Raw genomic sequence first — 24,192 nt, 5'->3', positions numbered from 1 at the left:
AGTGACAAAAGTAGTACATCTAAAATAAATAAACAGCACTGTGGAAAACCAAGGTTTTACACAATACTAGTCAAAACTGATTTAATCTCAAATAATAAAATGTGTACAAAACATTCATGGTGTTACCCTTACTGGTTGGCTCATGTGGTTGAAATTGATAGTTTAGTTGCAGTTGGAAAACTTTTCTTCTGAACTATGAAATTTTAACCATGCATCATGATTAATTATGTTGGTTTATAGGCCACTACGCAGTAGTCATGCCAACTATCTTTGTGCGAGTTTTGTGACAGAAAAAAAAACCAGCATTAAATTTAGATTTTAAATCAGTAGTTATTACTTTTTCTAAAGGTTTTTAGATGTGCACTTACTGTCCCAGGTGTGCAATATTTGTTTCAACAGATGTTAAATATAAGATTTTACATTACTATAAAAGAAGCAACCAGGAAAACTTTTTCCAACAAAGTTTAGTATTTTCCTGTTACTCTTTTAAACAAAATACATCTGGGTGATTTTTTATGTACTTTACAAAATATTCATTCAAATTAAAAGTAATAAAAAAATTCACAATTTTAAGAATTATAGCTATGGCACATAAACAAGCACACACACCTATTTTCCTTTTCTCATGTGGATTTTTGATGGTCAACAGTGGGTATGCGTGTATATATATATACACGCATACCCACTGTTGACCACCAAATTTTTTTATATAATGTATTTTTTTTTAAATATATATCTTTTGAATGATTATAACACAGTACAACATTTAAATATTTCTTATGCACAATACACTGCATACATAGTTTTTAAAAACTATACATATCAAAATGAAATTAGGTGTATAATATAAACATATTTCAAGAATAAAAGACAGAGGTTATTTTCAAACCGAAATGAAAACCCAGTTTAAGCAAATGTATGGGCTACAGAGGAAATATTTGTACTATAATGATACATAACATTTATAAGTACTTTTTAAAATACAAAAGATGTCAAGAACAACAGGCAAATAGAATATTAAAAAAAGGAAAACAAATACTAAAATCTTTTACACGATCTTCCTAAAAATCATTTATACAGTGTAGGAAGTCATTCATTGAATGATTTGTACCATGTGACTAGTAGTTTTTTTCTTTGCTTAACATACAAAATTGACAACATTATATATTGAAATTAGAAAGAATTGAAGTTTTCATGCTTCTTTCTCCTGGTTTGAAGATACAGTACCCTTTAAATTGCATTCATATTTCACAGAAATTAAGAAGAAAATGATATTCAATGAGAAACTATAGGCAGGGTTGGCCTAAATGATTGTGTTTCAAAATAATGTTTCTTTACAAATACATACGATGTACAAACACAGTTGGTGTGTTAAAAGATACTCTCTAGTTTTTGGATACACATAATTGTTCAGTGTGTCGCTTGGTTTTGGTAGTCATGAATTATTATTATCTGTAGTTTTTTGTGGGGCATTAACGCGTCCATGATCCCCTGCGTCATTTCAATGACGAGATCTTTCTTACTAACAAATCAGATAGATCATTTGCTATTGTCAAAGAATGGCTTAAAAAATCAACTTTCAATAATTTTTGGTTTGAAATTTTTGTTTATGTGTCATTGATGGTTTGTCGTTGACACATCGTTCTTTTTTGTCACGGCTAAAAGCCCTTCCAGTGAGCTCTGAGTTGTGTGAGTTTAATAACTTTATTTCTGGAAAGAGCTATAGAACCTATCACAAAAAATATCTCCAGTGGCCCAAGCTCACTTATTAGCACACTAAAATGCAGTTTAATGCATATTATCTGCAATTTCAAGAGTTTGGATCTTGAAAGAAGGGAAAATTTTCTGTTTGCAATGCCGCATCCACGTAAAATCAAAACTCATCCGCGCAAAACAAAATAAAGGTGTCAAATCTTAACTGTGCATTATCAAATCCCTGCAAAATGAGGATATACTATACTTCTGGTTTTTTTTTTTTCATTATTTGTTACATCATAATAAGACATAGAAATATTTTTAATGCCCCAACAACAGACCTGCTAACCTTATGAAAAGAAAAAAAAGGGAGATCCAGTCAAAGCTTTAAGGGAGATTTTAAACAATGCTATAATGAATAAAGAACACTTGTTATATCAAGTATTTCTATTTTAAAGTAAATTGATGTTACATAATGTGTTAATTTAGTACCAGTAGTATTCAGTAAATAAACACTCTGCTCTAGTTACTTCTTCCTTGTTGCAGAAAAAACTGTTTATCTCAGCATGCTCTTTGGATGCTTTGGCTCTTGCTTCCATTGTTTATGAGCTTTTTCATTCGAATATGCTGCAAGATGTTATTTCTTCATCCATGACTGATACTAATGTCTGCAGCACACTCTTCACAAAATGCTTAATGCAGACCTTTATTTGATTTTTTCATGAAAAAGAACTCACTCGTATAACCGCTCTTATAAGTTTGTAGATATTTGTTTTTTTCAGATATAGCTAAAGATGAATGTTAAACTACAACACACGCTGTAGATCAAGGATCAAAATGAAAACATGCGGCGCAGTTACCATGCGTCTGAAAACTGAATGATAATGCAAAAACGGCAAAGGCGCATGCGTGTGATAGAAGTAGAGGTCTTAAGTGCAAACGTAGAGTTAAACCAAAGCACCATCTCCGGAAGCGTTTTGGTCGACAATTCAAACACACCCATTGGATGTTTGCCGCTCACTGAGCAGTGCAGGTTTGCTCTGCTAGCCTATTACTAGTCTGCTAGTTATCTATTAGGGCTGTGAGTAACTATTTTAACAAAGAAAATGTTTAATTTTTAAAAAAGAAGAAAAAAACCCCAAAAAGAATTTAAAAAATGGTAGAAATGGATACTTAAACGTACAACCGGGAGAATGGAGTAAAAAATGGGAGAGCTGGCAGGTCTGCTACAAGCATATTTCAAAAATTGAAAATCGGAAATGCACCTCAAAAATCAAGTTATATTAATTTTCATGCTTTGTATTTTAAATGAAAATTTAGCATCAAGGAAAATGGGGAGAAGGAAGAAAATGGAATTTTTAAAATATTACATTTGAATAATTTTTGAAGATTCAAAATATCAAACATTATAAAAATGTTAAAAATCAAAATAGTACACATCTCTTCTTTCCCTGCTATCTTCCATTTATCCCTAGAAAGTAAGTTTTAATATATACATAATGGGAGTTGATCCCTATACTATGTCCTCTGTTTTTGTACATTTCACTCCTATAAAAATTGTCAAGGAATATTTTCAAATTTTGAAAAAAATCCTATTTGTATCTTTGATGAACAGTTCTATAATGAACAAAAACATTCTTTAAGAGAAATACAATTTAAGATTTCAGACAATTTGAAAATTTTTGAGAAACAATGTCAACACATTAAATATAATTGTTCACATAACAGGTGTACTAAATAATTGTTTCCAGAAATCAACATACAACTTAGTAGAGAGAGCTTTGGACAAGAGCAGAAAAGATGATGATGAGAGTCACAGACATTTAATTTTTCGATACAACACCATCCCACATATCTTGCTTTTGCTTTGCTTTCAACTTTTTTTTTTCTAAAAATAAAAACATTTCTATGAATAACTACTTAACAAAGGGTAGCTGCAGGAGACAAATCATGCATTAAATATTACAGAAAAAGTACAGAAAACAGCAAAATGTAATGAATTTCAGCAAATGTAATGCACATTTTAATTGAAACATTGAGAAGAAACTAAAATTTCTGTAATTGTTATAAAATTCATACAAATGTAAATAATTATTAAAAAAAGGAAGAAATTAATAGAGAAATTTTACTTAGCTTTCCAAAATGTATTTATTTGCTGAATGTATTTACTACTACACATTTATCTCTTGCTTTTAAAACCAATCGTATTTCTCTCTGCAGCTTTTCAAAAATTCTCAACATTTAATATTTTGGGCCAAAATTATAAAGTACGCAGAAATTCTAAATAGAAAGGAAGTAGAAATAATGTGTACTTATCTTTATAAATATTCCTCTACTTCAAAAATTTTACGTTCATATATTTCAAGAGAATGCGACAAATATAGCTAACAATCTTTCAGAATTTAATCTGATTCTGTTAAATTTTTTTCTCTCGGTGCCCATTTTTGCTACAACACAATAACATAACAATTTACAAGTGAAAATGGTTTTGTCCCTTCCGTCCGATTTTTATTTATTTATTTATTTATTTATTTTAAAGCAAACCATTGATTTGGGATTTCCAATTTGTCTTATCTATATTCTTGTGAATTTCACTTTTGCACCATATAGCATAACATTTGAAACTACAATTGAATGAAAACGTGCTAACTTGGAATACAGGTTCTGGAATATGTTGTAATGAACAGAAGATGGCTTGCAGCAGTAGTTGAAGAAAAGGAATGTAGATTATTTTATCAGTGAAGTTGTTGTAAAAAAAAAAAAAAAGGATATTTTAATTCAATTTTTTTTAAAGAAAAAAATTAGTCTTTTCAAATAAACTTTATTTGTTTAAGAAATTTTTTTCAACTTTCTCAAGAAAAATGACTTTTCCATTCAAAAAATTTTCCCCACTTTTTCTAGATTATCCAGGTTTCAATTTGTGAGTAGAAACCTGTTTTGTAATGCAATTTTTAATGAATATTGCAGAATAAAATATTAAAACATACCTCTTGCTTCACTGAGCAGTTTTTGTTCAACATCCCTCTGTTCTTTGGATACATGATTTTTTATTCCTAAGGCTCCAGAAACAAGGCGTCTTGCTAAAGTTGCTGTTGTCATAGGCCGAGGCTTGCTTGATTCATGCAGTTCTAATATTAAAAATAAAATAATAATAATACCTATTTTTTAAATTAGAGAGAATACTTGCTTTTAAAGTTTTATAAATTTAATTTCAGGTGGAAAAGTACTTACACTACTCAAATTTATACATAATATTGATACACTAACAAATAGAGTAAAAATTTATATACTAGGGTAACAGCATAAGTAACAGACATGCTTAAGACATCCTTCTCAGGTTAACTCAATTGTCTGAGCCTTTTAATGTATCTAGACATTTAAAACTATTTTTCTCTCATGCAACTTCATCTAATCTAGCGTTTGGCTGCTTCTGTATAATCTGAATTAGTTATTTCTATTTTTATTTGCTCAATTTCGAAAAAAGGTCTGACCCCCAGTAACAGACACTGACAATTCTGATGATACCCAGTAACAGATAGGATGAGTAATGGATAGAATTCCCCTTTTCTCTACAAAATTTGCAAAAGTTCTTTATTTTTAGATCTAAAACGTTATTAAATTCATATGAACATGAAACATCGGTAGACCTCATGGTAGCTGTTCATAACCTTCCACCACTGCCTTGTAAATACCAACTGGCTCACAAAATTCACTCTGATAACACTAGGCGTTTGCACCATATTTATGGATCGCAGCAACATCAGTTTTACCCACCTAAAATTCTTATTATTCAAATTCAAACTTACGACTGTCTGTTACTGGTGTTGTTACCTTAGTTGACGGTACTCTTAAAAAAAAAAAAAACAGGGATAATGAGACCTGCTAGAGATTGTGTATGTGACTGTACATTTAAAGATTTTTTTCACCATTAGCTGCACTGAAATAATGCATAGGGAACATGAACAATATTTTTCTTCATTTCTTAAAAAATATTGTCAATTTCTTAGAACTAAAATGTCCACAGGTTTATTTATTTTTTTGTCTTATGAAATTTTTTAAAATTGTTTAATAAAATATTTTTTTACTTTATGGTATGCTTAAGAAAATGTCTTCAATTGCTCACATGTGCCTCTATAAAAGAGCACATGTGAACATACTTGGGGCCCATATGAACAAGTTCAAAGAAAAACGAGAGACAGTGAAAGAAAAATTGTAGGACAAACATTTTTAAGTGTTAATTTTCTCATTAGAATACACTCCATGAGATACTGGATAATACAACCCTAATTATCAAGGATGCTGGTAAGAAAAGGTAGCAGGGATGGGGAGGGCATTCCCTTGGACAGAGTAAAAATCTTGAAAACATTTAAATATGATTTCTAGAAGAGTCACTGCTCTACATATCTCCAGGCAGGGTAATGGCACCAGTAACAGACAAGGGTCCAGTAACCGACAGTCATAAGTTTGGATTTAAACAATAAGAATTTGTGGTAAAAACTGATGTTGCTACGACCTATGAATACAGTGCAACCATATAGTATTATGAGAGTGAATTTTATGAGCCAGTTGGTATTTACAAGGCACTGATGGGAGGTTATGAACAGCCACTACGAGGTCTGCCTGTGTTTCATGTTTATTTTAATAAGGTTTTAGATCTAAAAATACAGATCGCTTGCCCATTTGGAAGAAAAAACGGAAGTTATGAGCATTACTCACCCTATCTGTAACGGGGTATCATCAGAATTATAGGTGTCAGTTACTGGGGGTCGAACCTTTTTTCTAAATTAAGCAAATAAAAATTGAATTAACTAATTCAGAGGATCCAGAAGCAGGCAAAAATTAGATGAGATATAGTAGCATGAGAGAAAAATAGTTTGAAAAGTCTAAATGCATTAAAAGGCTCAGAAAATTGAGTTAACCTAAAAGCGATGTCTTAAGCATGTCTATTACTGGTGCCATTACCCAATGTATTCTTTCCCATAAAAGGACTAAAAATATTTATCATTTGACTATAGTGATTGTAAAAGTCTACTTTGACAAGCACCAATTTTTCATTAATTGGGCTTCATGCTGAAGCGTAAGGTCGGATTTAATTTTGTATTTGTGAGAAATGCTGCATAAGCATTATCTTAAACTTTTTTTTTTTGGGTGTGTGGATTCATCAAGCTAAGTATTTTTTAAAAAATGTAATAAGAAAAAATTAAATATATTTTTTATAGTATGAATCTAATTTATTAATTTACCATTATTGTAATGTAGCTTATTTGAATATGTTTATGCAGTATCTTATGGAAATGGTAAAAGACTGGTTTGGTACTTTAAAAAACCCAAGAAGGCCAGGTTCTCTCACACATCTTCTTTGACTATTTGCTAAAAAAATCTTAGATGAGGCCATGGATGGTCAAGTAGATAGGTCATTAGAGTCTGATTTGGAAGGTCCTGAGTTAGGATCCCCAAGCTGCTAAATAGTCATCAAGACAGGGTATGTGCTCATTAAATTTATGAGTCTGAAAGTCCTGTGGTCGGTTGCTAGCAGTTATCATGGTTACAGAGCTACTGGATACTTCCCTCCCCTTTCGAACTTTATCCAAATTTTGGAGGTGGTGCTGTGTGGAAAAGTAGCAATCCGACTCCTCCAAATTTGGGTGTCTCATTTTTTACAGAGCCGCTTCCTCAATTCCTTCTCACTAAGGGTTAGTATAACCCAGGTGGCACCATTAACAACAACAGCTCACAATTACCTAGCTTAAACTTTTTGACTGTGTCCAAAGCCACATGATCATACACATGTCATGACTCATGCATACATAAAAAGTACATTATGCAAAAAAAGTATTTTTTTTTAAAAATAATTTACCAACCACCTCTGCTAGTACTGTAAACCTGGGCTACTTTGGCCTCTAGGGTTCTTCTTTGGCCCAAATGAAGAAAAAGATATGTCCTCTGTCAATTTTCAGGGCACAATTTTTTCAACATATTTTGACAGATTCCACTAGAGCGCATTCCCAAGCACTCAATTATGTATACCAAGCAATTCCATTGCTCTGTTCAAGAAGCAACACATGGTTCTGAGTTTACTTGTGCCTTTATAACCTCTCGAACTTCTCCACGTAGAAATTCTACATCAGCAAAGAATTTTTTAAGTATGTATTTGGGGCATTCCAAGGTATTTTTAAAATTATGTAGTCCGTAACGTGACCTTTTTTTTGCCATAACTTTTTAATTTACCGTTTGATTTGCAAATAATTTTAATTTGAGCTGGTGTGTTGGTAGGAAAAGATCAAAATAAAATAATATGCTAATCAAACAGTAAACTAAAAAGTTATGGCAAAAAAGGTTACGTTACGGACTCTACATAACTGTCAAAAATACCTTGGAATGCCCCATTTATAAGCACTATTTAATACTCTATGCCGTAGTATAGTTGTACTTCTCATTTCTGTTTAAGTCTTTTTTTTTTAAGTTTGACAATGACAACATATCTCTTAACCTAAAAATTACGAGCTACTTTGGCCTAGCATAAAAACTTGAAAAAAATCTGCCGGAGAGATTTGGAAAACTAAAGAATAGCTAAAATTAAGATTCTAAACAGGAAAAACACAAGAAAAAAACTGGAATTCTCGGCAACAGATAAAGAGAGAGATTGCAGACACATTTTCATCAGGGCTCAGTTACATGGCCCTGATGATTTTTATTATGGAAGATGAAGAGGAATTGAAAGTTGCAGGAAGTTTTATTAGAGAATAGAATGAGCTCAGGTTTCCAAAAATAGCTGTTCATGCAAGAGAAGAAGGAGCGAATGTTGAGAGCAAAAAAAATGGAACGCACCAAAAAGTTTTGGAAATGACCGAAAATTTTAAGATCCTTTGTTTTACAAATGGTGTTATCTCGATAAACAACTCTTATTCAACCAGTAAAATTGACGAAAAGATGACTGTTCTCCGTGGGTAATTTCTGAGACAATAACAAGGGGTATGCACACACATTTCTAAAAAAGAATAATAATTTTCCTTAAAACAAATATATGTGGCTCAAACTTCTTGAGATGTGTGAAACAAAGTTCACACAGCTTGGAAATATGAATAGTTACAAAATTATTGAAAAAAGAACGAGCAAAGTTTCAAAATCTGGGCCAGAGTAGCCCGCGTTTATGGTACATTGCATTAATAATGCAGATTTGCTTCCTATAGCCTATGGCTAATGTGAGCACCTTCCTTTTAAAACATTCTCAGTAATACTTTAGTATTAAAAAATTGATCAAGAAAATTCAGGGCTCACGAAAAAGTAGGGATAAAGATCCTCCTTAAGAGGTTTGATAATCTGCCGAAAGGCCACAATAACAAACTAAATCTTGTTCTTCCCTCACATCTTTTTCATTTTCTTTAAAAGCTCCTAATTTTAAGATCTACATTTTATAGTTTTGTGTATGGGCAGACAAAGCCAAAGCGCAAAGGTGACTAAAAAAAAAAAAAAAAAAAAAAAACCTTTTACAAAATAAGAATCTTTTAGAAGCCATGTTACACTGAATTTCTCTATCAACTCCAAGAAATAATTTATCTCGCACCTAAAATTTACCTGGTTCTGAATTTAGTTGTTGATGGTTTCTGATCTAGAGACATAAGGGCAGGAGGGAGCAATCACAGACCAAAACTTTGAAGTTTTAATACCAATTAACTTTTATTTTAATTCATTCAAATATTTTTGAATAAAATTATAGTACTGTATAGAGACAAGAATTGACATAAATTATGGAGTAAATGCTCTTCAAGTACCCTTAAAAAATGTTTTCTTTGCTAAAAGGTACAATTATTTTTGGATATTCAAAATGTTAACTGAGCAACTGTATCATCAAAAAAAAAAAAAATCTTTTAAATTATTTTCCCATATAGTTAAAAAGAATTAAGGGCATGAATCTTAGGCTGAATAATTTTTTGAAAATATTTTTTACAAATGACAAAGTAAAGACACATTATTTACTTTGTAAACAATTTTAGAAAAAAGTAAGTTTGAAGTTAGGTCCAAAGTAGTTTGAAATATGTCCAAAAGTTACGACCTGAACAATGCTATTATTTCAGAACTAAGTATATGACGTATATGATTTAAAGGCATTTTTCGATCTTCAAAATCAATTTTTAATTGCTTTAAAGTGTTTTCATATGCTTTTATGCAGTATCAATGAAGCAAAATCATTTTTCTTAAACATACATGTGAGATGTCCAAATTGCATTACAATCTAGACGCTGATAATTCTGTCCATTTATTCATTATTATAAATGATCTACTGTCTTATAATCTGAATAAAAAAGGTTATTATAATGTTAACTTCTTTAATCTATCGGTATTTTGTGTAATTAATATACTATGCATTGAACATTTATATAAATAACAGTAGAAAAACGTAAGTGCAACCATAACAAACGCATTGAGTAAACAAAACAGCAGCAGCTCATAACTCTGGGAAATTTCATAACATGATTATCTGTTATTTTACTGACATTTTGAATAAAACATTTTTTAATTGCGACAAAAAATCAACGTCAAAAATGGCAATTCTTTAATTAATAGTTCTTCAACATTCTAATATTTAGGTATTTCTGTTCTTTGCACAAAAATCGCCAAACCACCTCTATTGGTGACAACTCATAGCGTTCGATCAGCAAAGGGTTACCAGCGGGAAATTTCACTTTTCGCCAACTGCATCAGTTTTTGCGGCTTTATCACCTATGTTGTCAAAATAGATGTTTTTTTTCCTCCCCCCCCCCCCCCCCCCCCCGCATTCTGCGGAACCATAACAAAATTTTATTTGAAGACCAGTATATAAAGCCATTCAAGTACTTCATAAAGCCTCTCTATTTTTTAATTGCAAAATTTAAAAAATAAATAAAATTTTCATTTGAAAAGTTGGGAAATTGTGAAAGTTACATTATGATGATGTTCAAAATCTGTTACCTACAGACTGATCATTAAATAAACAATTTTTATACATACCTGCTTTCTTTTTACATTTATATATGATAGTTTAGGTGTACATACTATGCAATAAAAAGAAAATTGATGTCAAATTTGAAAAATTAAAAAATTCTTCAGAATTGACTTTTTGTTCCCACCTTTTGAGAACTACCCATAATCTAAGTCACTATGTTTAGAATTAAAAGGAAATTTTATCAAAACACTAAAAAAGGATTACTTACTAGCACATTGTTTTGCTTTTGCCTTAGACTCTTTTGTTGCTTCAGATAAAGCTCTGATTTTTACAAATGGGTGATGCATAATGAGGGCTTGATTTGCTGTAAGTTAAGACATTAAAATTATAAATGATTGAAATACCAGGAATTATTAAAATGAAAATAGTGAACAGAACCAAATTTATTTTAAATATGTGTAGAACTAGTAAAAGTTTTAATGCAGAGTGTAAATGTAAACAATTAACGTCGTCACTAAACAGCCCAAAAGTGCAGCTTTAGGCCTTGAGCCTCGAAACATTTCCAATGACAACACTCACCCCATCCCTTTATATCTCATCTTTTAGCCCAATATTAAATTTTTTAAATTTTAATACCGACAAATTCCTAAAGGCCGTCAACTTCTGACTATTCCTGTAATGTGATTAAATATAGTCTAATATGTGTGTTAAGGAAATCATACAGTCTACATTTACGTGTTCTTCAGTTTAGTTGAAAAGCTTTCTGGACAGCGCTGCTGAACCTTCACCAATATCTTCACATATCCAAAGATAGTCTAAAATTGCACTTTTAAAGACTTCAATTTCGGCAAATTTCCATGAGAAGTCCTTACCCCTTAAGGTCGCCTGGGAAAGCATAAAACTGGCTTTAATTTTGAAAAAAAAAAAAAAAAGCTGAAGAGAGCTCAACCCCTCTTTTCTATAAGCATTGGATTTTGGAATGTTTCGGTGGGGCTCTGAATTCTTTTTTTTCCTTCTGAAAGAAAATTAAGAAGGGAAAAATAATTTTACTTTCTTCTTATTTAAAATCTTCTTAAAACACTTTTGACTCTTTAATGTATAAGCAATTTCCCATCAAAAGGGCGGCACATTGAGGAGCCGCCCCGGGCAGCAGAAAGTGTAGCTACGCCACTGCATGGGGGGCAAACAATTTAAATTTCATGCTTTTAAATTTAGTATGATATAATATTCCCACCTGAAATTTACTCTAAAAATTCCGAAAAAAATATCCAAAACAGCAATTTTTAGATGCCCCCCATTCTGAAACCCAACGGACAACGGGGTGGGACTTTTTACCTCCTCTTATGAAGAGGGTAATAAACAATTTGTAACAGGTTTAAACTTTTTTTCTTTTGGATATTTGGGTCACACCCCTATTTTTACTGTACTATTTCTGCAACAATACAATTACAGTATACTTCACTCTGTGATTCCCTACTTTTCTAATGTAACTTAAATAAAAAGATAGATGAACTTGATTACAATTTAAAGCACCTTTCAGTAATTTAAGATTTTTTAGAAACAAACTCATTTCTGTTGCAAACAGTTCTAATTGTTTTAATTATTTTAATTAAAGTATTAAGGAAAATTTAATTGGAAATATATCGAGAAAATTAGGGCTCACGCCACCTCCGATAACTGAAAACTCAGATTATCCGGAAAATTTCTTCAGATTAACAATTTTCATTACTCAAATGACATAAGCAGGAGCATTTTTCACTTCCTTGTACACAGAAAAGGAACGATTGTCTTAATATTGAGTGAAATTTTAAACAGTCAAATTTCAACATAAAGTTCTCTTTCAATTGATTCTAAACAAATTTTGATTTTAGTTTTTCTCGATTTCCATACGTTTTTATATGTGAAAGGCAACCAAAAAATGCAATTTACCTGTTCCCGAGTTGCATTTCAACAAGTTTTGTCATGATGTCTGTATCAATGTTCCTGTGTGGGTATGTATGTATCTTGGATTACACAAAAACGGTTAGTTATATGAATGTTTAAACTCATGTGGCGTCAGGTTGTGCACCTCTTTATTTTATTACGATCTGATACTTCAAAAGGGATGTCAATTCGTATTTTGTGGCACATCACTAAATTTTACGCATCAAATTACTGTCTACAACCCATCTCATAATCCATATTTTGTAGTCGATGGATATTTCGTACCACTTAGGGAGTGTTGTTGAAATCAGATTCGCAATGTATTTTTATTGTTTACTGTATGTTATTAATAAGTTTTGTGGTAGTAAAAATGTTACGTAAAATAAAATGAAGCTCCTCGGATTAAGTAGAACCTCGAACTTTCGTGACTCTACTGTATTTAAAATCCATAAAATCAAACGATTAACATGGAATTTAAAGGAAAGTCAAGTCGGAGAGCAAAATTTTCTGATGTAATTTTTGCTCTCCAATTTCTGATGCAATTTTTGCTCTCCAGTTTTGTTTTACATATCCAGTTTTATTTGTTGTTTGTAACTGTTCTCTTGCCTACCTAACGTCTGTTTTACTTTTTAAAGGTCAGCATTGTAGCTCGCATTCTTTTCATGGTCACTTTTGTACTTTTATAGATTTGCTATTTAATTCCAGAGCTCCTTTAGTTTCTGACGTACTTCTACAGGATAGTTATTTTGTTCATTCTTTAATACTATCGGAGAAGGTAGCATTTTAAGGACCTTCCCTAGTGTTAAGTAGAAAGCGACTCGTGAATTAAGGAGCTGGTCTTCCCCCTATCGACGTATCAGTCTCTTGTTCACGTATTTTATTTTGTCTCCTTCCAAACTGCTTTTTTTTTTTTTTGGAATTCTGCATTTTGCATTTCTTGTATAAAGCAAGTGAAGAATATTAAGACCAAACCAAAAGCCTATAGATGCGCATCGCAGCAAAACTAATAAGCCAGGTAATAAAATAAAATGTACAGGCAAAATATTTTTACGAAAAACATAGAGAAAAAGGAAACACAAATGCACCAATTAATAGGAAAGAGTTGAAAGGTTGAATTAAGTGCTCATCAGCCATGGAGGATTCGATAAATATGGTAAAAAGACCAAAAAAATTTTAAACTACAAACTAAAATGAGAGTGTTAAAGCTCCAGTATATGCATAGGCAAAAGCACCACATGGTAAACTGCATGCAAGAACTTAAACTTAAAATTAGAAGCAGAGGGTTTCGCCTCGACTAATTAGGAAACCTAGTTCCAATAATTAGTTTTCCACAGGACAGTACCTGCGAATAACATAAATTATCTTACCTGAACATCCAAAAAGAACAAGCCAAATCCAGTAGTCAACAATCAAAGTTCAATTCAATCAGAAACGTTAAAGCAGATTAAAACAAGACAAATGTGTCTGAAAAATTAGTCTATTATCTCATGCAAGCCCATTTAACTTGTGCAAAACTGCTTCTATATTAACAAGCCAAGCAAAATGGTTTATCGAGGTTGTATTAGACGCTTGAACGGTTAAATGGTTTCAACAGAAGAGAAAACAGAAAAGGAAGATATAACACATATAGATACAAATAACTTTACCTAATGATGGGCTAGTAAACACGGCAAGAGCATGGCAATCATCCACCCATTTTATTGTGTAATTTTCTTTTCTAAAATAAATTGCAGAAATTTTAAAATAAATATTCAGTGTGATGAACACTCACATAGCAAGCGTTTAGCACCAAAATCAGGTCAATCCATTTTTAAAAACTTAACAAGAGAGAAAAAACATTTCATACTCTGCCCACTGAATTTTTCTAAAAGATTTTTTTTCGTTCATGAAACATTTGGTGTACAACTTAATTTTCAATTTTTTTTGTTAATTAACACTGTGGCAAAAAAACCTTCAAAATGCTTCTGACAATTTCTGTTGATTATTATGCAAAACGATTCCTTGAACACAATTATGACCACGTTTTTCTTTTACTTGTCACACTTTTTGAAAATGCCATCCCCCAATTTTTTTCGGTAGTTTCATAGCCATTAACTCTTTTCTGGGGGGCTAAAGAGGTGCACAGTTCAAAAGTATGAATATTTAAAACAAGCCGGGAGACTCATGGGGGGGGGGGGGGGGTTCCCCCCTAAAATATTTACCAAATAACTAAAACAAATCTTTTTTCATCCAGGAGTTTCTTTTAGAATTTTTTCACTTATTTTTCGGCATAAAACCAGAGTATAGGACTCACTGAGTCCACGTCCGAAAAAAATTCACACAGTAAAATTTAAAAAACAAAACAAAAAAAAAATATTGGAAGCATTGTATTTTACTTAGAGTCACATCGTAGCTCTGCAGTAAAGAACTTTCCTGCATTATTCAACTTGCATTTCCAGATGCAATTATGATTAAAATGAACTTGGGTACATTTATACTACAGCATTAATGTATATTTATGTTTCTTGGGGTACGCAGCTCCCACTGTTTTCCACTATATCAAGAAGTAATAAACAATGGAGTCTGTGCATCCCCAGAAATATAAGTATACATGAAATATGCACTAATGCTTCTTTAAAAGTATACCTAAAATCATTTTTAAGCATAATTATATCTGGGAATGCAAGTTGAATAACAAGGAAAGGTTCTTTACCGAAAATTTGCGATATAGTAAAAGACCATTATAACGCATACCTTGGGACCTGAGCTTTTGCATCATACAGGTTTTTGCATCATATAGATAATTTTCCTAATTTTAAAACTGATATGCAGGATATGTCTATATATTTGCTTTTAATAATAAGTTCTAACTGCAATGAACACTAAAGCACTAATAATGCAATATAAAAATAGGTTTCACTATCAAAAGAAAGTGAATTACTCTGCACTTCTGCTAGCTTAATGGTTTGCGTAACAACTGCATTTTCTAGAGCAATCTGGCACCCCCCCCCCCCCAGTAGCAGAAACTTTCTAGCCAGTCTGCGGCACTATTTTCGGTAGTTGAAAATAATCTGCAGCATTATTATTAGTTTTATTTTAAGTTTTAATAAAATACAAAAGTCCTTTGTGAAGGCCAAGACTTGGACAATTTTCCAACTGGCCAGTGGCCACTAGATCAGAAAAATTTAGTGGCCACCACTATCGCTGAGTTTTAAAGCAATAAGGGGGGGGGAGGAAGCAGCTTTCACTACTTTCATAAAAATAAATAGAACTCTACACACTATGAAAACCAATTCTTCAAGACATATTAATTTTAATATGGAAAATTTGCATTGAAATAGGTTTTTAAATTTTTTAAATTAGTCAATGAGAAGTTGGCAGGAAACTGCATTTTAGATGAAATATTTAGCTTATAGCAAAGCCTTCAAATCAATGAGGATCAAATACAGCTGTGCAGATAATAATTCGCATTTTTCAAAAAAATATTTTATAAAAAGAAAAAAAAACATGATTTATTGAACACTTTGTTATCTTCAATAGTTTGTGTTGAGGTAAACATCCAATTCTGTTTTTGGAAACTTAGGTAAGTATTAGTATCGTTTATTTCTATCTTGCGAATGACCAAACATGGCGTCTATGCGAAAAATTCATGGTTATAAATAGATATTTGAATTTGTTGCATAAAAGTAGCAATAAATTCAAAATAGTTAAAAAACTACAATTTATGTGAAATAGTCAGCTTTTAGCACATTAGCCTCTAAAGCAATGAAGATAAGATAATATTCTGAAGATAAAATTTTGCAATTTTAAAGACTATAATTAAGAATTATCCAAAAAAAAAAAAAAAATGACACATTTTGCTTAATTTTCAACAGTTTGAATTGCAATAAACATCCAATTCCGTTTTTGAAAACGTAGGCACTTCATGAGTCTTACGTACTAACATCTTGGGAATGACCAAAATGGCGACTACGCTAAAAATTAAGATATTGATTTCTGAATTTGTTGCAAAAAATATTTTCAAAATAAAAATCCTCATGAGACTAAACTTTAGTAAAAAAGTTTTAGCTCTTTTGCGTCCAAAGCAATGAGGATAAGGTGAAATTTTCACATAAAATTTTTCACTTCAAGAAAATTATTTTAAAAAATGAAAATAAAAAAACGATTTGCTGTAGATTTTAAGTTATTTTCATTTCTTGGCAGAAAGATAATACATCCAATTCATCTTTGTTTTTGAAAACTTTTGCACTTTTCTACTTCGATTTTGTGAATGACCAAATATGGCGACTATGTTTCTAGTTGAAATGCTGAAACATCCATCGCTCAAAAAGCGATCTCCAAACGATCTTTTTTAAGTTGTATTTCTTTTTTTTTTTCTTTTATTTATTTGTTTTTTTTTCCCCCTTTCTTTCGTTTTGTTCTTTGGTAAAATTATCTGCAGGCCGCCGAAAAATCTGCGACGCACGTCTCGCATCTCGCAGTTTCTGCTACCCGCCCCCCCCCCCCCCGCATAGTATACTTGTTTTCACTTAAAAGCTTTTTAATCTTTCCATCTTAATTCAAGATGGAAAGATGAAAAAGTACTTCAAAATGTAAATTGCCTTGGAATTTTTACGTTTGCTAGGTGGAATAAAGGTTTTTTAAAAAAAAAAACTTATTGTTTGTATCTGAAACGTTGTGCGGTTTGTAGAGAATTGTGTTATATAGGTCGGCATTATAAAGGTATTCTACTGTACGATGCTTCCACGTTAAAAAAAAAAATTATACGTGAAAATTTTTTCCGACATGGGGCTCACAGGAGCGAGTGCTGTAATCCAGTTTTATGCCGAAAAATGTGAAAAAATTGGAAAACAAACCACTAGGAAGAAAAAAAAATCAGTTTTGATGAGTTTTTAAACATTCTAGGGGGGAATACCCCAATGAGTCCTCCAACTTGGTCAAAATGTTCATACTTTTGAACTTTGCACCTTTCTAGCCCTTCAAAAATGAGTTAATGGCTAATATGACGCAGCTTCCCCTCCAAATGAAAATAATGGAAATGAAACTGTCAAAAGCTGGGAAAAATTGGACAAGGGGGGAAGGGGTCATATTGCAAAAGTGGGACGTGAAAGGGGAAAACAGTGGTCATGTTAGCATTCAGGGCGTCATTTTACATAAGAATTAGCAGAAATTATGTTAGAACTTAGAAGGTTTTTTTTGCTGCTTGCTGTTCTAGAGTTTACACGCAGGCCCACTCCAAGCCTGATCGGTGCCATCGTGTAAATGTCTTTTAAGCACCTTTTTGCGGTGGCGTTTGACGAAAATCTAGTTAACAACTGGAGTGAGGTTTTGTAGACAAATATGATGTTGGAAAAAATTCTTTTGGCACTTTATTTATTTAAAAAAAAAACAATGTAAAAATGTGTTGGGGAAACGGGGGCACACATGTGAACATTTTTTTTTTTTTTTCATTTCTTTATTTTTCAAAACATACTGTCAATGTCTCAGCAAAAGTGTCCTCATGACAGAAGTCTTTTCTTTGTGTCATGGAATTTTTTTGGGACTTTTTAAAAAATATTTCTTCACTTTATGGTATTTTAAAAATATGCCTTCAATTGTTCACATATGCCATTATAGGGGGATGCATGTGAACAGGCCTGGAGCACATTTGAACACGGGTAATAAATGCAGGAGAAGCATCATATTTTAAAGGGAAATTCTTCAATATGAATCATGTACCTATATAACAAATATGTTGAAGGGTTTGTAACATATACTGCGTCAGTTTCAATTATACAGTAATTGTTTCACTAAGAAAATAGTTTTTCCAAAATACGTAACTGCACACTGTCAAATTTTAAAGCTTGTGTAGCCTGTTCTGATCATTGAATAGACTAGAAAAAAAAAAAGGCTACATAATACAAAGAATTTTTTAATATGTAAAGGTTATCCTAATCATATATTAGTTTTAAGCTGCATACATTGATTGATAATGCATTTTAAAATGATTTTGAACTACAGTTTTTAATTAAATGAAAATATTTTGCGTTTTTTTATTTCCTGTAAGTATTATACAGCACTGAAGTATTGATCAACTATTTAGTAACAAAAAATAAATAAATAAATAAATAAATAAATAAATAAAAAATAAATATTTAATAATATTAATTTACAATTAACAATAAATTTACATACTGATTATAGGAAAATAATTATGATAAACTTGTACATATTTTTTAACACTTACAATATCCTACACTAATAATATTACGGAGAACGGCTATATGGGAACTGTTCACTTGTGCCCCTAGATGTTGTGTTCACAAGTGCCCCATCATCTACTTCAGAACTAACTCGCAAAAATAAAGAGTTTTTAATTTAATAAAAATATTTAAACATTGTCAAAAATGTACTTGAATATTCATATGTTGGTTTTGCGATACTTAAGTTTAGCTTAGTAGTTAGTTTTAAAAAAGTTATCATGTGAAGAAAAGACAGTGACAAAATTTTTCCAACACCTGCTAAAACAAAGAAGTTGCCACCACTGATACATAAAATGGCTCATTGCTCCTAATGTTCATCCTACTGGTACTGTCCTTTATCGAGAATTTTTCCAGATTTTTTGCTTGAAGTGATCTTAGTAAAACATACCATGTTCATATATGCCCTGTGTTCACATGATCCCTCTTTTCCCCTACTTAATTTTGGATTTCAGTGTACGTTTTTACTTCATATCTTGAAGTTATTTCAAGTTCAGTAGCTCCTCTGATACGCTAATGCATTTTGGAAAAAGAAAATATTTAAATATCAAAGTTAACGCTGCTCTAAATATTTCTCTAATTTCTAATTGATGAATAACTAATCAAACTTTTATGCCTGTTAAAACATGACAACAGGGTACTCATCATATTTCTAAATTGAAATATAGAGTTTATCCCACCTTAAAAACTGGAACTGAAATCCTTTCCGGTAAAACCAATAATTATAAAATATGGAAGGCATTGAATACAACTAAAACAAATACATTATCAAAAACTCTTTTTGCAACACTACATAGTTAACCCTTCAAGCGGCCGTGACGTAAAATTCCTTCACCCAGCGATGTATTGAAGAGCGGCCGTGTCGAAAAATTTGGCCTTGAATATTCTGCTTCGAGAACGGCTGCGGCGTAAAATTCTATGGAAGAATATTCATGGCGAAGTTTTTCGACACGGCCGCTCTTCGATACATCGCTGGGTGAAGGAATTTTACGTCACGGCCGCTTGAAGGGTTAAAGAAAAATCAGTGGGGGGGGGGGGGGGGGGAGAAACCGAGTAATTTATTCAAGTTGTTAGTTTTTGGAACTAAAGAGCTAACCAAAATTGTTGTCGATAATATACAAATATTATACACAAGTAAAATATATGCAGATGGCTTTTCGTATTTTTTATGTATGAGAACATGAAATAGTCGAATTACCAACGAACAATAAAAATCACAAAAAGACACATTGCAGAAATTCTAATACAACATATTCTCGTCAAGATCCAAAATGGGGAATAAAAAATTTTGTGCGCCTCATACGCTTAGCTCTGTGTACTTGAGACATACCGAAACAGCATTCACGGCTCCACATTAGGAAGAAAAATGCTCGTGTTTTCATTGCAAGACTGAGCTAAGAACAGCATGTTTGGACTCAACAAGGCAATAATTTTTAATTTTAGATAGGCAGCGAGCGGATTGCTTGTTATTCAATGAGCAGTGTAATTTCACCACCACCATTAGACATAAGGATATAATGATAAGTTTAATTTTACTTTTTTGGTTGGAGAGATTCCCAACCATTTGGAGCATTTTTGATTGGTAGAGCTAGGCACCTTTTTGACTTCGGCACCGTTGTGCTCCGCACGACCTCGCACATAGGGACGGCACGGCCCTGGTCACACGTAAATTTTACATGTCTTTAGTAATACACATGCAGTATTTAACAGGTATATTGAATGTATCGCTAAAGATAACGCCTATTTTACTTCTTAAAAATTTTATAACAACATTATTTGCAGTAATTTCATTTTGTTTTTATATCAGCATGGCAAAATGGTTAAAATATCTAACAGACCAAGGAATTAAGATTATGCTTTTGGCATCTGATGACAGTGAAACTGACGACAATATCAAAATTGATGAAGATATTGATGACAGGGATGCAGATCCTGAAACTACCATAAGCAATAATCCGGAAAATATAATAGAATCACCAATACGGGAAATTGAGGGCACTAGTAAAATTGAGAAACTTCAAAAAGAAAATCTAACATAAAAAGTAAAAAAGTCACATGGTTAAAATGAAAATAAAACATTTCAAAGAAATAACTGAACAAAATACCGTAATAACTACTGATTCTATTTTGGTAAAATGCAAAATCAATATAGGTGGCAAACAAAAACTGATGATTCAAGTAATCGAAAAACTAGTGCAAGAAATATAGTTCACATCAGGCCAGGTCCAGTTGCTGATGCTTGATTAACAGAGGAGCCAAATCATTGTCTTATTTTGGTTTTTTTTTCAGATGAAATAAAACAAGTAATACTTGCGCATACACAAACGCAGAGATAAACCGAAAGAAACTATCCAATTCAAGTGAAAAAGAAGGATCTCTAAAGAACTTGGATTTTGAAGAATTGAATGTCCTATTGGGAGTACTTATGAGTCATTCTTTAAAAAGTGTAATTTTTCTGTCACACGCCTTTTACAGTAAAAACTTTAAGGAACAATTCATTTAACAATGATTCTTAATTTCATCAAAAATATATCTTTTTAATTTGCCAACAATTTTTTAATAATAATATTTATTTTAGTATATTTTTGGTTCACAACATGTGAATTCTTACCTCCGTGGCATGTTAAACACCTTGTGTGACTGTTTATGTTACTTAATAACTTGTTTAATTAACAGTATATTCTTATTTATTATTCCTTTCACAACTGTCTCAAATACTAATTGTTCAAGTATATTTATTTTTTTAATATTGTGCTTCAGTTCGTTATAGTAGGATTAGGAGTCATGTCACACAATAAATTCTCACTTCCGTTACCTAAACACAAAATGCTATGCCTCATTAACACGTGGCAGTAATGACATCAAATTTTACTTTCCATGATACAAGGGAGCCCCTTGTTTATTTTCAGTCATAGTTAAAGTTGTGAGATTTTTGTTGAAAAACAAGAAGATAGATTTTTCTTTAAAAACTTAGTGTGGTTATTCTGACTTCTCACCTCCGTGAACTTGAATTTCATCGATGTAAATTAATGTAAAGAAAAAAGTGAACATGTTTTCATATGCTTAACATGTGCAGACAGTAACAACAAAGAAAAAAAATATTTCCCCGAAAAATGTATTCATTTGGCCTATATTAATGGAAAATTCCTCACCTCCGTGACAGACCCTTATCAATGTCATTATTTCTGAGGTGAAAATAAATGATGGAGGGGAAATACATCAATCTCAGGCATTCTACCAAAATTATAAATTGCCAGTATATTCTCAAATTTACTAAATACTATTTTTAACACACATTAGAACTAAAAGGAGTACTACTAATTAAGACGCACTTTAATTAAGAGGAATTTTTGCAAAAGAGATATAAAATTCTGCATTTTGAAGACATAAAAGGGGTAATTAAAACAAAAAAAATCTCCGGAAAAAATCGGCAAAACTCTTTTGCAAATTACGATAATACGCAGTAAAAATTGTTTTTGGGTCGACAAAACAATGACAGCAGTCCTCAGAGAGAAAAGCGAGAGAGAAGAGAAGATTATGCATTGTTATTTGCTTACATCCACAGTCGGTAGTTTTTGATCACGCCTCCAACCCACCAACGAATACAACAATAAATTAAATACAGAATGATAAATCGTAAAAAATGCTTTAAAAGAATTAGTGTACAGATTTAGAAAATAGGTAACAAGAGAGTAACTTGCTGCTCATTTGCACAATTCATAATTTATACACTTGATAAGAAATAAAATTGAAGCACACTTTGCTTAGGAATTTCAAACACTCATCTAATTCTTTTAAAGGACTAGAGAACAATGTACAGTTTTAGAGTTTTGCTCTAACTTTGTAAGAAACAACTATTTTAAGTTTAAAAGAAAAAAAAAACTAGACTTCTCATTACAACATTTTTTTTTTCAATTACAAGTAGTGAAGAAAACAAAAAGGAATAGAGAAGGTGGTGTTTTTTTTTCCCCCGGGCTAAATAGATTGACAATATGCAGCAGAAGTAAGATAAATTTCCAAAATACTGCATTTGGGATTAAATAAACAGCAAGATATAAAACATGTGAGTCACAAAACTTATCTCAAGTAATATGTAGCAGAAACGTGAGAACAATGGTTTTTACATTTTGGATGCAGGATGTGGCAAGGAGCTGAACTTGATATACTTCGGCATTTCTCCCCCTAACCCTTCTTATTTGTTATAAATTTTAAAATTTATGGTTTGTATCCACACTTTTCCTAATTTCAAGGTTTTCAAGCAATTTAAAATGAAATTTATTTTTTCAAGTACATTTTTTAAAGGGACATGTAAAGGAGGGGAGGTTATTTTTTAAAGGAACAAATCATGAAATTTTCGGGAGTTAGGGGCCATCAACAAAGCAGGTGCCCTAAGCTATAGTTTAGTTTACAGGGAAAACTTTTTTTTAATTTTCTTTGTTTTAGTTTCTAATTTGTTAAAATATCATCGATTATTTTAAGTATTGCAGCTGAATATATAGCTCATTCAGCCGATATTTCCACTTATATACTTGCCCTAATGGTTTTCAGTTCAAAGTAGTCATTTTCAACACATTTTCAGCAACCCAGTGACAGCTTTACTGCTTGTAATACATTGTACAGTGCACCCCCCCCCCTCCAATTAGAATAGGTTTGTCGCTATTCTCTTTATTTTTCACTTCTGAACTATTCAAAAAAGAAAAAAAATCGCGATTAAAATTCATCTAATTATTTAAAATAAAAAAAATTGGGACCAAGGATGGCATCACGAAGCAGTTCCAGAACTTAATCCTTTCATTAGTGGAATAAAACACGGCCTGAAATTGCATTCTCAAAACACTAATTTTTAAAAATTGCTGCGGTTTAGTACTTTTGCCATACGCCTTTCTCTGATGTTACCAATAATGGCCTGCAGTCACGTTTTCAAGACTACATTTTTAAAAAAAATTCTAGAGGAAAGTCCCATAGTCCTCATCATGCAACACTTCTGAAAATAGTCAAAAGTTGCATTTTTTGAAATTTAATTTCTAAAACCTGGCATGTGAGAGTCTATGAACTCCATCTTTTTACCTAACATTACCAAAAGATGGCCTACTATTAATAGCATTTATAAGCCTTGAATTTCAAAAAAATTCCGTGGAGCGCTTCCAAACTCCTCCAAAACCTCAACAGTCTTAAAGTTCTTCTAAAGTTATTTTAGGAGTTCAATTTTGAAAAATTCTTGGAAAAAAGCCTCCCCCCCCCTGTCCCCCCAACATCTTCGAAAAACAACTAAAATTTAATTTTGATGCTTCAATTTAAAAAAAATTCCGCAGGAGAGTCATTTCCTGCAACCAATCGATTCCTTTAACATTGCCAAAATAGCTTACAATCATGTTTTTGAGACTTTTGTTTAGAAAAACCGTCTGTGGAGTGAGAGTTTCACTAATATCTTCG

The 24,192-nt window shown here is 31.8% G+C and overlaps 1 protein-coding gene across 1 annotated transcript in view; it reads right to left on the bottom strand.

The window, feature by feature from the left end:
• Positions 1-3,518: 3,518 nt before the first annotated feature.
• LOC129219068 (coiled-coil domain-containing protein R3HCC1L-like) overlaps positions 3,519-24,192 on the bottom strand; it is a 35,153-nt gene continuing 14,479 nt past the window's right edge. Inside the window, exons 4-7 of the mRNA XM_054853387.1 lie at positions 14,188-14,258; positions 10,887-10,982; positions 4,683-4,823; positions 3,519-3,583 (exon numbers count right to left, since the gene is read on the bottom strand). Of these exons, the coding sequence (XP_054709362.1) occupies positions 3,519-3,583; positions 4,683-4,823; positions 10,887-10,982; positions 14,188-14,258 (373 nt within the window). The remainder of the gene's footprint in view (positions 3,584-4,682; positions 4,824-10,886; positions 10,983-14,187; positions 14,259-24,192) is intronic.

This window comes from Uloborus diversus, chromosome 3 (assembly GCF_026930045.1).
Source record: "Uloborus diversus isolate 005 chromosome 3, Udiv.v.3.1, whole genome shotgun sequence".
Taxonomy (NCBI): Eukaryota; Metazoa; Arthropoda; class Arachnida; order Araneae; family Uloboridae; genus Uloborus; species Uloborus diversus.
The sequence above is the reverse complement of the archived record's forward strand: the minus strand, read 5'-3'. Positions and strand labels throughout refer to the sequence as shown.